General features: G+C 36.8%; 1 protein-coding gene across 4 annotated transcripts in view; it reads left to right on the top strand.

Moving 5' to 3' along the window:
* Positions 1–15894, top strand: part of Mapk10 (mitogen-activated protein kinase 10) — a 272339-nt gene that overhangs the window by 133080 nt on the left and 123365 nt on the right. For 2 of the 4 annotated variants that reach the window (XM_057771356.1, XM_057771353.1), the window contains exon 3: positions 15727–15798. The exons of 1 other annotated variant lie outside the window; for it this stretch is intronic. In XM_057771356.1, coding sequence (XP_057627339.1) covers positions 15733–15798 — 66 coding nt within the window. In that variant the 5' untranslated portion in view covers positions 15727–15732. Of the gene's footprint in view, positions 1–15726; positions 15826–15894 lie in introns of all 4 variants that reach the window. One more of the 4 variants, XM_057771354.1, reaches the window with a different exon arrangement.

Genomic DNA, 15894 nt, shown 5'->3' on the forward strand with positions numbered 1-15894 from the left:
TCTCCTACTGTTCCTAACTAACAACACATAAGGATTTGGTTTGAAGAGAAGGAGTGCATTACTGCTTCTTACATTATTTGGAAGTTGCATCACTCCTATAATGGTCTTCTATTTCCAACATTGCTCATTATTCAGTTCATCAAAGCATACAAACTTTAGCATATTGCATCCTTCTAAAATACATGGCAGATGGAACATTTGGCATAAGGAACCCTATAGGCATTGGCTAAACACACGCCAGCCTTTTAATGCCTTATTTGATCTCATTTACTTGGTCTGACATTTCACTTCATCCTGAAATGTCACTAGTCAAAGTAAACTAAACTGAGATTATATAGCATGGCACCTTATTTTGTCCTGGGCCATATTAAAATGACATTTATTTGTTTACAACATTTTAATACTAGCAGATTTTAGTTGGCATTCACATGAGGCATATTTTAAAAGTGAAACTCAGCATACATAGCTTAGATGGTTATGGTTAAAATTTGTAAGTGTGAGTGTTGTAAAAGTAAATATGGCTTTATGCAGTATGATAATGTAATGTGCTGTAATTTATATACCCATAATTGGAAAGGAAGTAAGAAATGATTAATTTATTACTCAAAAGTGATTACATTGAGCAAATCATTGCTCTGGTATCTTTAGTTAGTATGCAGTGTCTAGTGTGCTTTGGTTAATGCTAGCAGGCATTTAAAACCATTTCCTTCTAAGAATGTAGATAGTCTATCTCCAGGTTGTAAAATATTTAATTTTCTAAAAAAACTACAGTCCCTCATTAACTCATATTCTCATTAAAAAAATGACCTTTTAATGGTTACAGGCAGCTTAATTTAATGTACTCAAAATTATTAATTACTTTGAAATGATAGTAAATATTTACATATTCTCTAAAATAACAATCATTATTATAAGAAATATTCTCTTAAATAAAGTTATTATTAAAAAGGCAGAAGGAATAAATTAGGATAACATTGACTTCAGTAGAAACTATGTCTTACCCTGTTTGAAACATTAGACCATGATATTTTTAGTGGACCATACCTGAATATGTTTCTCCCCCTATCCACTCTATGTAGTATGACTAGCAGTTAAAAAAAGGAAGACTTGTAAGCTAAGTGGAGTCTTCAACTGCAGTTGTGATCCAAGTTTGTAGTAATGTGCTTTCCTTTAGCATTTAAAGGAGTGTGTGTATGTGTGTGTGTGTGCGTGCGCGTATGCATGTGTGTTTGCATGTATGCATGTAAATGTGCAAGTGCATGCATGTGTGTTTGTGTATGTGTGCACATGTGTGTGATATTCAATATTTTACCTGCAAAAGGGGCTGCCAACAATCTGCCCCACATCAGAAGACTGACTGTGACAGAGCGGGTCTGCAAGTGTGTCATGAGGCTTAGGAATCAGAAGAGAAGAGCAGAGAGGATAGAGAACTGTGTGAGTTAGGAGGGAAGGTGGCTGTCGGGAGCAGGGGCTTCAGCAGAGATAATCCTTCTGCCAGAAGAGCTGTCTGAAGCTATTTCATGTTCCAGCCTCCTTTCCACTTATCGTTCTCACAGAGTTTAGAGTTAATTATTTTTACAAATCATTTCCCTTTTGCCCTCTTCATTCCAATTCAGTTGCTAAGTGACTGGAAGATAAAGTGACCTCTGAATATATTCTTCTCATTATATTGTTAGATTTTCCACATCATTTAAGGGATGGATTTGTTCGTGTAAGTTCATCACCTCTGTAGGATGCAAGTTGACATTTCACCTAATTAATAGCCCCTACTGCCCTTGCTATTCTGATGATGCATAATTAAAGCAATAATATACTTGTTCAGTGGAATCAAGATTTAATTTTGCCTTTTAATCTAAATGCCTAAAGTTTTATTTCTTTTTCTCACTTAAAGGTTATTAATATGTCACTCTGTGTTGCAATTAATATTTTTAAAATGCATTCTTGGGCAAATAAGAAATTATTTAATAAAAAATTTGAACTTTTAGAACTTTAAGATAAACATTTATACACATAATATGTTATTTAATGAGAATTCCTTATAGGCATTAATTTTAGCTTTTAAACTTTGAGTTATTTATTTTTACCCATGAGTCCCCACTACAGTGACTATCACAGAATAGATACTGATAAATATTTGTAGGATGGGTATTCTTCACTGATTTAATGTGGTGGAATTAGGATGACTTTTAAAATATGAAGTGAATGATATGAATGATGATAAATAATAAATAATTTGAATAAAAATGATCTTGAGGTCATCAATACTTTCTGGTTTTAGTTTTTGTGGTTGACAGTCAGGGGGCTTCCAGTTTTAGTGATATGATGTGCTAATTGTTTATGTATGAGGCTGTGTCTATAAAGGGGATGTGTAGCTCACTATGAACAGACCACCGTGCTTCAGCATTTACTAATGTAGCCTTTGACACTGTCAATAAGACAAAACAGCAGCCTACAGAGTGGAAAAAGATTTTTACCAAGTCCACATCTAACAGAGGGCTAATCTCCAAAATATATAAAGAACTTAAGAAACTAAACATAAAATTACCACATAACCTAATAAAAAATGGGGTGCAGATCGAAACAAAGAATTTTCAACAGAAGAATCTCAAATGACTGAAAGACATTTAAGGAATTGCTCAACATCCTTAGTCATCAGGGAACTACAAATCAAACTGACTCTGTGATACCATCTTACACCTCTCAGAATGGCTAAGAATAAAAAAATGCTAATGACAGCCTATGTTGGAGAGGATATGGAGTAAGGGGAACACTCCTCCACTGCTGGTGGGAGTGCAAACTTTGCAAACCAGTACGGTGGTTTCTCAGAAAATTGGGACTCAATCTACCTCAAGACCCAGCAATACCACTCTTGGGCATATACTCAAACGATACTCTATTATACCACAAGGGCATGTGCTCAACTATGTTCACAGCAGCATTATTCATAAGAGTTAGAACCTGGAAACAACCTGATGCCCCTCAACTGAAGAATGGATAAAGAAAAATGGATAAAAAGAATGATATAGCTATACAATGGAATATTATTCAGCTGTAAAAAACAATGACATCTTGAAATTTGCAGTCAAATTTTGTTTTTTAATGAGTTTTCCATTTACAAATAATAGTTGCTTATTTATGGGGTACAGCATGATATTTCCCTTTACTGCTTTAAGAAGTCCCTATTGACTTTGAACTCACAGTCCTTTTGTGTGGTATTACAGACATCCATCACCATGTCTGCCTTATGGTAGGATGTTCCGATATATATTCACAATGTGGAATGGCTTAGTAAAGCTAAGCAACACATAAATTAGCTAATTTACAGATAATTTTCGAAGCTGAAGTAGTTGAAATTTATTCATTATTTCTTAAAAATGCAGTACTTGCTATTGTTGATTGAGCTTAGCATGTGATAAATCTCAAGAGCTAAAAAGGGTTACTGGATGATATACTACTCTTGATTTTTGTAGAATCTACATATTGTTTACTTAAAACACTCATTGGAGGAAAGACTGCATTTTCAACACATGGTACTGGGACAACCATATATCTGCATGTAAATGAATGAAACAAGTCCTTATTATGTTACATAAAAATCTACTCTGAATGGACCAAGAACCTCAGTATAAGATCGAAAACTTGAATTGCTCAAAAAAAACATTAGGGAATACCCTCTAAGACATTAGTATAGATAAAGGCTTTCTGAATTGACATGTCTGCTCAGGAAATAAAGCCAACAATTGACAGAAAGTACCACTATTACATTTAAAATAGAAGTCATCAAATCTGAGAGTCAAGTTTTGTTAAAGCTTGAAACTTCATTTTCTTAATAATTAGGCTTGGAGAAGACTTTCTAGTATATGTGTTGATCATTTGTAATCCTTCAGCTGATAGTTTTCATGGCATTTGCTCATTTGTAGGTTTTATATTTTTTCTCTTTTGAGTCAGTGCTTCTCAACCTTCCTAATGCTGTGACTCTTCAATAACAGTTCCTCATGTTGTGATGACTGCCAATCATAAAATTATTTTTGTTTCTGATTCATAATTGTAATTTTGCTACTATTATGAATTCTATTGTAGATATTTGTGTTTTCTGATGGTCTTAGGTGACTCATATGAGAGTCACAACTTACAGGTTTAAAAGCACTGTACTTGTTTAGATTCCAAGTACATTATTAGATCATAATCTCTTAGAATCTGTGTAGTTGGGTTGATATTTTCTTTGATTCTGCTGGTTGTCTCTTCTATGCTCCTTTTTTCCTTGTGAAGAAGCTTTTAAGTTTAATGTCATTGCATTAGTTTATTTTGCCTTATGTTTACTCTGCTTTTATGGTCCTTCTGTTTCCACATTTATTGAGTCTATTTTTGTATTATTACACTGTATTAAGCAGGGGTCCAGATGAATTCTTCTGTGTGTGACTATTCAATTTTTCCAACATCACTTATTGATGAGATCATTTAATATGCATTATTGGTACCTTTGTTAAAATCAATCAACTGAGAGTAATGTCAAGTTACCTACAAAGGAAAATCCATCAAACAACAGCAGATTTCTCACAGAAACCCTAAAGGCCAAGAGAACTACAAATGAGGTATTTTAAGGTCAGAAAGAAAATACCTGTTACTTAAGATCCCTTTATCCCCAGAAAAGCAGTCCTTTGGAACTAGAGGAGAGATGGAGGCTTGCTAAGTTAGCCCCAAACAGAAGTAATGTATGAACATTGAAATAGCAATGCAGATGTTATATAGATTCCTAGAGAAAAGAATAGAAATGTACAATCATGAGAATTTGGGAAATAATGAACATACTAGAAAGAAAGAAATCTGTCAGAATTGGGGAACTGTCAAATAACATCCCAGTAAAACAACAATCTTAAAATGAAAGAGAGAAAAAGAGGGCTGGAGAGATGGCTCAGAGGTTAAGAGCACTGCTTGCTCTTCCAAAGGTCCTGAGTTCAATTCCCAGCAACCACATGGTGGCTCACAACCATCTGTAATGAGGTCTGGTGCCCTCTCCTGACCTGCAGGCGTACACACAGACAGAATATTGTATACATAATAAATAAATAAATTTAAAAAAAAAAGAGAGAGAAAAAGAAAGACAAGAGTTTTCACAACAAATAACAGCAGCAAAGGCCTATCAAAAGACCAGGAACTATTATATACTTTTAGTGCTTTAAACGTAAATGGCATTAAATTTCCAATTAAAAGACAAGGACTGGCTGATTAACTTGAAACAAACAACAAAAACAAATGGTTCAGCTCTTTTCTGTGTGTATGAAACTCACATCACTGGCAAAGCCATACACAGAACAGAAGTAAAGCTAAAACGGCATTACAAGCAAATAAGATGTGAGTGTGGGCAGGTGTAACCATGCTCACACCTGACAAAGTACATTCTATGTTAATAAAAGAAATAACCCATTAAGAATTTTTAATGACAAAAGTATATATACACCAACATTGGTGCATCCAAATGTCAAACATTAGTGGGCATATGGGAACAAATAAGTTCAAATATAACAATAATGGATGTGATAGTTTCAGTAAGAAAGGTTCCCATAGGCTCAAATATTTGAATGCTTAGTTATCAGGGAGTGACACTATTTTAAAGGATTAAAAGGATTAGGAGGTGTGGCTTTGTTGGAGGAACTGTGTCACTGGCAGTGGGTTTTGAGATTTCAAAAGCCTACACCAGGACCAGTGCTTTTCTTTTTGTATGATCAGGACATAGCTCTCAGCTACTTTTCCAGCACCTGCCTGCATACTGTCATGATTCCTGCTGAAATGATAATGGGCTAAGTCTCTGGAACTACAAGCAAGTTCCCTATTAAATGTTTGCTCTAATAATATTCCTTGTTTCCATAGCAACAAAAAAGTGACTAAGACTGGACAATTACTAATTTCTGTTCTTTCTTTTTTTAAAAAAAATATTTATTTATTATGTATACAATGTTATGTCTGTGTGTATGCCTGCAAGCCAGAAGAGGGCACCAGACCTCATTACAGATGGTTGTGAACCACCATGTGATTGCTGGGAATTGAACTCAGGACCTTTGGAAGAGCAGGCAGTGCTCTTAACTGCTGAGCCATCTCTTCAGAACCCTAAATTCTGTTTTTTTATCCAGTGATTACAAGGATTTTTTTTTTACTTTTAATGAATTAATATATTGCATTGTTTTCTAGAGGCTTTCAATTTATACTGTTTGTTGCAAAGTGATGTGGAAGAATTGTCTGTATTCTGTCAATCATGTTTTAAATAAACGCTGATTGGGCAGGCAGGAAGTATAGGCAGGAAAATCAGACAGGAAGTAAAAATGATGCAATGAGAACAGGAGAATTCTGGGAAGGAGGAAGTTGATTCCTCCCACTCCTGCCCAGACCACCAAAGCAGCAGGATGTGACCTGTCAGCTAAAATAGGTACTGAGCCATATGGCAAAAATAGGTCAGAATAATGGGTTAATATAAACTATAAGACTAGAAAAGAAGCCTGAGCTAGTGGGCCAATCAGCTTTATAACTTATAGAGATCTCTGTGTGATTTTCTTTTGGGGGCTAAACAGCTGTGGGGAACTGGGCAGGACAGAAAACCCCAACAAACAAGCAGGCCCATTCATGTTACAACTGTTCTCACATACTGGAGAACTTTTCTTTTTTTTACTCTTTTTTAAAACATATAATTTTCTTCCTTAACCTCTATGTTCATGGGAGGGATTGGGCTATAATTTTCTCATTTTATTCTATCTTTGTTTGAAGAGCAATCTCAAAAAGTCAGGAGGAGAATTTATTACTTTTTCATATTTTTATAACTAGATTGTATAAAAAGTAAGGGTTACTCTGGGTTATATATTATCAAATATTTCATGCTTGATATATCTTTATTGGTGGCAAGGTGGGACAATATCTTATCATGATGATAAAATTGTAATTTCCATCTGTAGTGTTATAATTCTCTTAACATCTTCTTTATATTTTAAAGCAATCTGTCAGATGTATATATTTTCCTGGTCACATTCTCTTCAATGACTGGTGTTATCATTAATGTCGCTTTTTCCTTATATGCTATTTTGTCAATAATAATATAGAACACAAACTGATTAAATTGTGTTTGCTGTATATGCTTCATATCTCAAAAATGCCTTCATTTTTGTTACAATTTAGTTGTGACAACTTATAGCTTATTTTCTTTTATTCTACTTAATGTAATAGTGGCTGACTTTTATAGTTCATTTATTTCACCTCCCTTCAGGTCTTACTGTCATGGTTTATGCTAACTTCTTATTGATTGTATCCCGGTAGTTCTGTGCTAGATCAGAGAAAAGTGGTCGACAAGGGCTGTACCTCAGGCATCTCATCACATACGCACTTGGTGATTTCCCTAGTGTACATCCTAAGCCACCCTAGTGCTTTCTAACCATGGAAAGGCAAACTGAGAAATGAATTCAGTGCAATTTCTTTGGCAAAGCTGAAGAAGGAAAGCAAGGAGCAGTCAGAGGTGCCCAGAAGTTCTTGAACACGCTGTGTTTATAGACTGGGAAGTCTTCTTCTCTCAGTCCTGCGTTTTCACATTAGGTCTCCACACCTTTCATATTTCATATTTGCATGCTGTTCACACCTTATGACTACTCTACTGCTGGTCTATTGTATTGCTGGAAATATTTTGTTATATGAAGTACCTTGTTTTATGTCAGTCTCTTTCTTAGGTTTTAACCCTAAGGTTCAATTATCTTCTTTCAAGTGGTCGCAAATCAAATCATACTATAGTTCAAATTTAAAATTCAGATTTTCTCATACACACACACAATTTCAGATTCTGTTCATCAAAATTAGACTTTACTATATCATCTTGCTACATGGACAATATTTTAAGAAATGCTGTGGAAGATACAAACTTTGATAGCTATTATTTACTTGAAAGTATTTTCTGTACTTATAGTTAGAACTTCATTCAGTTATTCTGGCCTTTATATTGAGGTGAACAGTATGTTTTTCGAATGCTTTAAGTGAGGAATTGGAAAGCTTTTTACCATGAAGTGTGTGGAGTCTCCTTCTTCCCTGGGGATTATCAGTCTGTGATGGGGGAAGGAACCAATGTGGGACAGATTTAGATGGTTGTGGATATGATGGAGATAACCCTCTGGGAGATGACTGCAGTGAGGCAACTCAACTTTATCCCAGAGTATCTGGCGACAAACCATAATTCACATTAAGTGGTCTGCTCCTATCATAAAGCTGCGTTAGTGGCAGCATGGCCCTATGAAAATAGCTAGAGCCTGCTACTTAATGACCAAGCCATGTAAAGGGGAAGAACATTTGCAGGGAACTACATCAGTGTCATCCTTGAGATAAGTCGGGCATCCAGACCTAGAGATGTCCTCCAGATAAGGGCAGGAAGAAAGTAGAAAGCCTGGCTGGGAAGGGAGTCCTTCATGTTGCCTAGCTTGAAGAAAGCTGCCAGGCAATTGTAGACTGCAACCTCTGACGAGCAGGGCCTCCCAACACTGAAGCACAGGATAGTACATATTTTAGGCTTTGCTTGCATGTGATCTTTACTCATCTTTGTCATTTGGTGTGGGAACATCCACAGAAAATATGAAGACTAAAGAATAGCTCTTTTCCACCAGAGTTGTATTTACAAATACAGGTGGTAAATTGAACTTGGCTGGTGGACCCTATGTTCTATGTTGTAAGGAGGTCACTTGTTTGTTCCTCACTGCTTAGACCCAAAATAACCACACAGAAACTGTATTATTTGCAATACTCTTTGGTCAATAGCTTAAGTGTATTTCTGGAACTCTTATATCTTAAACTAACCAATCTGCATATTGCCATGTGGCTGTGGTTTACTGGCAAAGTTTCAGCATGTCTGCATCTGGCGACAGCTCCATGGCTTCTCTCTGACTCTGTCTTCTTTCTCCTAGTATTCAGCCTAGCTTTCCCAGTATAGTTCTGATCTGCTCTGCCACAGGCTCAAAGGAATTCTATATTAATCAATGGTAATCACAGCATACAAAGGGGACTACCAAATCACCCCTACTTTGTTGAAATCAGTTCACAATAATATTTTATTTATACAAGGACTTAAAATATCTCATATTAAGCATACAGATACTTTTTAACAGAAAATTCAACTTAGCATCATTATTTTGTATCTTCCAAAATGATAATTTACTTGTTTTAAAGTATATTTATTTTCCATTTGGTCTTTTGCATATAATAAAAGAACCTTTTTGAGTATGAGTGGACAAAGTGTTAGTGGTTTTGCTGTTTTTGTAATTCACAGGTCTCTTATATCCTTATAATCCACATGTATTTATAGCCTGTTAGGTTATAATAATCCTAACATGAAATGAATTTACTTGTAGAACAGAAGTTTGCTATATATAAGTTCAACAGAATTGCTGGAATTTAAACATTTTAGGGGACCAATATTCTGTCTTATATCTCTATATGGTGCAGTGCAGAGACAAATCGTGCCCCATAGTCTGTTTTGTATTTCTACATGGTATAGTGCAGGGACAAATTATGCAATTGTCAGGACAATTTGTATTTCTTTTCTTATTCTTTCTCCCCCCCCATTTTTTGCATTTATAAACCTTTTTAAGCCTCCATAGTTTGGATAGAATTTATTGTAGGAGGCTGCTTGTTTGTTCCTGGCTGCTCAGCCTTGAAATAATCACACAGAAACCATATTATTTGCAATACTGTTTGGTCAATAGCTTAAGCATATTTTTGGCTAACTCATATCTTAAATTAACCCATCTCCATTAATCTGTGCATTGCCATGGGGCTGTGGCTTACTGGGAAAAATTCTGGCATCTATCTCTGGCAGGGCTACGTGGCTTTTCTCGGACTCCACCTCCCTTCTCCCAGAATTCTGTTTAGTTCCCCCTGCCTAGCTCTGTTATGCCCTGCTCTGTGATAGGCTCAGAGAAGTTTTTTTATTCATTAACCAATAAAAGCAACACATAGAAAGAAGGACCTCCCACACAGATGTAAGCTATGAAAGCGTAAACTGTGCTATTGTTTAAGGAAGGCATTGGACACCAGTTCAATGTACTAGATTTAGAAGTGTCTCGTTCTCACAGTTAGGCCAATAATGATCATTTGTATTGCACAATGGTGTCAAAGTTCTTTATCCTGGTGTCAAGAAATATTATTTCCAAACAAGTTTTTCATTATCATACTAAGTGTTCATCTCCTGGAACAGTAGGGCCCTTCGGTGACTTATTCAGCCTTGGTATGATATTTGGAGTCATTGTAACACAACAGGGAAGGTCAGCAAGCTTGCTTTTCACAGAGAACACTCCGGCATTAAAGATTTAACCATGCTAGTTGTTTACTTCGGGTGGCATGCTTCAGGCTATCATTTTCCGCATGTGCACTCTGGCAGCACAGAACCAGCTGTCCTGCAGGAGATCATTTCTGAAGCCAGCCCCATGAGAACCTTTTGGATGTCTCTAAACTCCTTTACCTGGCCATTACCACAAACGTTACTGAACCTCAACAGCCCTCCACTTGAAGAGATAATGAAAATGCTTTATGTATTTTTTAGATTTGTGCCAGAAAAGGATAGAGTTTGCTTGTGTATTTTTCATTTAGATCCCTTTTTATTCAATAAACATTTACTTGACATCAGACAAATAGGAAGAGCAATGCAGGTTGGGGGTTGTGAGGAAGTCATAACCTGCTTGGTGCAGACACATGAACAGTATTGACAGTCTTCCATGACTCGTGTCTGCGGAGTGGAAGAGCACTGTGCGGGGACGTACCAAAGGACTGGGAGAAACGCTCCAGTTTGATGCACACAATGCAAAAGCAATGGAATAAGGTATTTTAACTGGCAGAAATGAGCATTTGGGGGGAAAAGTAATAAAATAAAATCAACATTTATATTAGCACCTAAAACATGCATACCTAAGAAGAAAAGAATTAAAGGTATGGAAATGCTATCCTTAAAATATATAGATCAGTATAAAATTCCTTTTCTTTGTGACTACATAATTTCTTTAAAATGCAATTGCAAATGAAACAAAGGCAACAAACAACAGTGTTTATAACAAAAGTAACTAAAACATCTTGATCTATTAGAGCAGAAATGAAAGTCACTGCTGTAAAGTTCAAAAGCTGTAAGTGAAGTATAATAATATTGTTTGAAGCTAAATTACTGTAAGTTAAAAATACAGACTGTAAATGCCAGAACAAGCAATAAACACAACTAATAAGATGGTCACCGTTGAACTGGAGGTATGAGACAGACTTTTCATGGGGAGAAACCACACACACACACACACACACACACACACACACACACACACACACACACACAGTCTTACTAACTGCAGATAGAACCCCATGATTAACCTAAGTAATTAATTTGTTGGGGTCCCGAACAGGAGCATGGGTGAGGGCTTACCTGCAGAAGTGGAATGACCCTGAAGCAGCTGCGTCACTGAAAAGCCCACACGAACAGAGAGGGAACTCACGGAGGTGCAAGCGGGAAGGTTTCGTCAGGCAGCTCTCCAGGTCCCAGTGCTCTTGGTGGTGAGGCTGGCCCAGTCTCCTCTCGCTATAGTTGCTCACTCTGCTATAAAGCTGAGGAGGTCTGGACACAACCTTGCGAGCACGGTTTCCACTTCTTCAGTCTCTAACCTTTGTTTACCTTCAGTATCACGAGCCCCCTCCTTGCCCTTGGAGGGAATGCTTCATTTAGGAGGAAACTCACACAAGTGGAGATCCTTCAGACATGGACAACAGGCCGGGAGCGGCAGAGGGGTGAGGGCAAGTGAGAACTGTCTTACTCCTCTGTACAGGCAAAGTCATAAGCAACACACAAGACACCGGGTCTCAAACATTAATGCGCCAATCTGTAGGATATATGATCGCGAAAAGAAAGCAGCCTGATGCATGGCAATGAGCGTTTAGGAAATGAACCAGTCAGAGTGGCATAATATAGCAATGTTTAAAAATGAACTTTTCGTCGGTCCATACATATAAAGCACAAAGTATTTCTGAGAGGAGTTACAGAACGAAAATAAAGCCATAACTACATTAGAGTTACTAGTAAACCCCTCCAAGTTGTCGAGCTGTGTAGTTTCTCCATTTCCTCTGTGACACGTCTTACTGGGTGTTTGAAGAGATTTGGGGGAGCTGACAAATGGGTGCTTCGGTAGCTCATTTCATCCTCACCCTGAATTCTACTTCATTGTTCTGTCCCTGGGTATCTTTGCCAAACTTTAGTTTTTGTTACTTATTTTACTGTTGCAGAGATATTGGCGAGAACCCTTGTGTGTGTGTGTGTGTACGTGCGTGTGTGTATATGTGTGTACATGTATATGTGTGTGCATGTGTGTATATGTGTGCATGTGTGTGCATGTGTGTATACATATGTACATGTTTGTATATGTGTGCATGCGTGTATGTGTGCATATGTGTGTATACATGTGTATATGTATGTGTGTATGTGTATAACTTGAGATGAGAACACACTGGCTTCTCTAGAATGTGTGTACATATGGATTTGTTGGATTGTATATTGTGCACAACATTAGGAAAATTCTTTCTCCTGAATTCCTTTCCAATGGCATAAGCACAGCCTTCTCCTCAACTTTCCTTGTAAATACTGAAAAATCTCAAGTTTTTCAGTTTCAATCATTTATTCTTAACAAATATGATTTCACTGTGGTTTTAATTTATAATCATGTGTTTATGAGCATTTTTTCTATGAAGTATTTTTAATTTGTTTAGTTCATTTTTTCTGCTGAGTTCTCTGAGTTTGATTGTCTTTAAAAAATGTTCTATATAAATTCTAACTAAACTTTCCATTGGCTATGTGTTTTAACTACTTTCCCAGATTTGTGGTCTACTTAAAAAAAAAAAAAACTCACTAGATCTTTTCATAAGTAAACTTACCACATTGAATACTCTTTAGTAATAATTTCCTTAGTGCTTTAGTATATCTGCATGTTATTTATATGTCTCCTACATTCAATTATATTTTCTTCTATAATATTTGCAACTTGTAGTATTTAAAATTTGACCCTTTCTGGGGTTTTTAACCTTCTCTGAACTTTTCTTCTATTTGATATAAGTTATATACACATATATACAGAAGTTCTTAAGACTTCTAAAGAATCTGAGCTATTACCCTGTTTGCAAGCTTCCAAGCTGGCCTTCCATCATTTCAGGGGTAATGGCAGATGACATGAGATTCATGGATCCAATACAAGCTCCTTGCTTCTCACAAAAATACCGTAAGCCAGAGGCAGGATTACCAACATCCAGAACAGCTTCTTGGCCTCTGTTCCCACAGACTGATGCAAGGCAGGTTGTTTATATTATCACACACAAATTAGGCTGCATATTTCAGAGGAACATTAAGCTTAGGAGCCTCAAGTCCTGTATAGCAGATAGGAATCAAGTCTAACTCATATCCAAGGCTGTCTCTCATTTTTATTATATTAGACTGTTTGGATCTACTCTTTGATCTAAGAGGGAGCTGCTGTATATATCATCCAAGCATGTCTGCTGGATAACCTTCCTTGTGCCTCAAACAAAAACAGCCAGGGGTTCTGTTTGCAAAACATGCACAAATGTATCGCATACAGAATGGTCCTCCAATAGGGGTTGATTTCTTACCACATGAGTGACCATTTATGATTCAACACAGAGTTTCTCATCTCCCCAGATGTCTACAACATGGACCTTAATGTAACCTGGTATCCATGTATGGAGCTATCTTTTTTGAGGTTATTCTGTTAGTTGATACTTAATTTGTATAATAATCTTACACTTTCATCTCTGCTACAGTAGTTCTCTGTCTCACACCCAAACACATGCCCAGACTGTTCTCTGTTCATTTTACTCCCTTTTGGAAAAGTCATTTTACTCTTCCTCATATGGAAGATAAATGTATATCAAAGTCCAATACCAAACATGACTCTAGCAGCTCAGACCTTGCTCTGGATTATTCTGCTTCCTCATGACATTGGTTTAAATGTTTTCTAGCAAGGCCTTTCCAGTTTCCGTCAATGTCCTGTCCCACTCAGGTGGAAGGAATCTTGTCTACTGCACTCTGCTATTCTCTAGTCACCAGGAACCAGCCGGCAGTGAGAGCCAAGCCACAACTTTGACTCATGGGCTTCTCTGTGTGTCCCTCTACATTAGTCTCTGCCCCTCTCAATATTTTTTGTTCTCGTCGAGAAGCTTAGCTATCTGTGCATCTTAAATCTTTTCTGTCTCTCATCTAACAGCTTGGTTTCAGAGTGGTTTCCAGTAGACGAATCAATCGCATGCCAGAAATAGAAGTCTTACATCCGTGCTTGGTTTAAATCCTTTGATCTCACAGAATGTTGCCTTGCATGCAATGATGTTCAAAAATGTGTTTAATTAAATGAGTGAAGCTACCAGATTTTTCTGATGCTATATCATTACCAAGGAATTCAGGTTTTCATTTGGCATTGCCTTAACATTCTCCTCCTCTTGTAACCTTTCAAATCCACAGAAAATAGGATAAATATTTTTAATTCCCACTGAGATCAAACAGATATTAATAGAGTGCCTACTTTTCTTTATTTTGTAGTCACATGTACTTAAAATAGTGAGTGCTATTATTTTTGTATACTTTAAATCTTTAATAAGTGAACTTCAAACTTGCTTTCCTCCAAAGCATCATGTTGGAAATTTATCTGCATTTATGCACTAAATTCAAGTCTAATGATTCCACATCTTTTATAGAACTGTATTACACAGTTTAGTTCACTTCTTAGCATTCTGATAGTTTCCCGCCACTGAGATTACACCCCCAGGAATAACAACTTAAAGGAGATAGCATTTCAGCTCACAGTTTGAGAGGATGTCAGTCCACAAGAGAGGACATGGTGGCAGGGAGTATGTGGTGGACAGGGAGGCAGAAAATGTGAGGAAGTGAAGGACAGGGAAGAAGATACAGCCTTGAAAAACACAACCACAGTGACTTCTCTCCTCAAGTAGCTCCCACCTCCTTGAGTGGAGACCCCCTTTAGCAGTCCCTTTAGGGGACTTATCCATTTATTAGGTTTATACCATCACGATCCAGTTATCCGAGCACTGCTGTGTTAGAGGTCAAGTCTCCAGAATACAAGTCTACGGTGAACATACAGTTATAAACCATAATAAACTTTGAATTCTACAATAAGCTTCCATACATGTCTTCTTGAGCATATGTTTGATATTTTTTCAACTAGATGCCAAGCATTGAAAGTGTTATATAGCTGGGCGGTGGTGGCGCACGCCTTTAATCCCAGCACTTGGGAGGCAGAGGCAGGCAGATCTCTGTGAGTTCGAGACCAGCCTGGTCTACAAGAGCTAGTTCCAGGACAGGCTCCAAAACCACAGAGAAACCCTGTCTCGAAAAACCAAAAAAAAAAAAAAAAAAAAAAAAAAATGAAAGTGTTATATAAATTTTGTATGTAGCCTTAACTTATTAAGGATATCCAATTTATTATATCTAATATATATGATTATGATAACATTGATCATTATACATTATAAAATATTTTACCATATTATAGCATATAATATTTGTAATTTGTGGAAAGTACCTAGTATAGATATGGATAAGAATTGTGGTCCATATGTGATGTTCATGATCTCCTGCCTATAACTCAGATGATTATAAAACCTATACTATTAGATAGTTAAAAGTTAGTGACTTGGAGACTCAGCACCCAATTTTCTTTCCTGTAGGTATTTATGAGCCTCCATTTCCTTTACTACTGCAGTGAACCAACCTTGGACGTGAAAGTCGCCTTTTGTCAGGTGTGTGTTCCTCACAGGTAAAACAAGGTACAGTACACTCCCTTGTATTTCACTTTTGCCATTTCATTTTCATGTGAACCACACCAAGGCTGTCCT

This window comes from Chionomys nivalis, chromosome 6 (genome assembly GCF_950005125.1).
Source record: "Chionomys nivalis chromosome 6, mChiNiv1.1, whole genome shotgun sequence".
NCBI lineage: Eukaryota > Metazoa > Chordata > Mammalia > Rodentia > Cricetidae > Chionomys > Chionomys nivalis.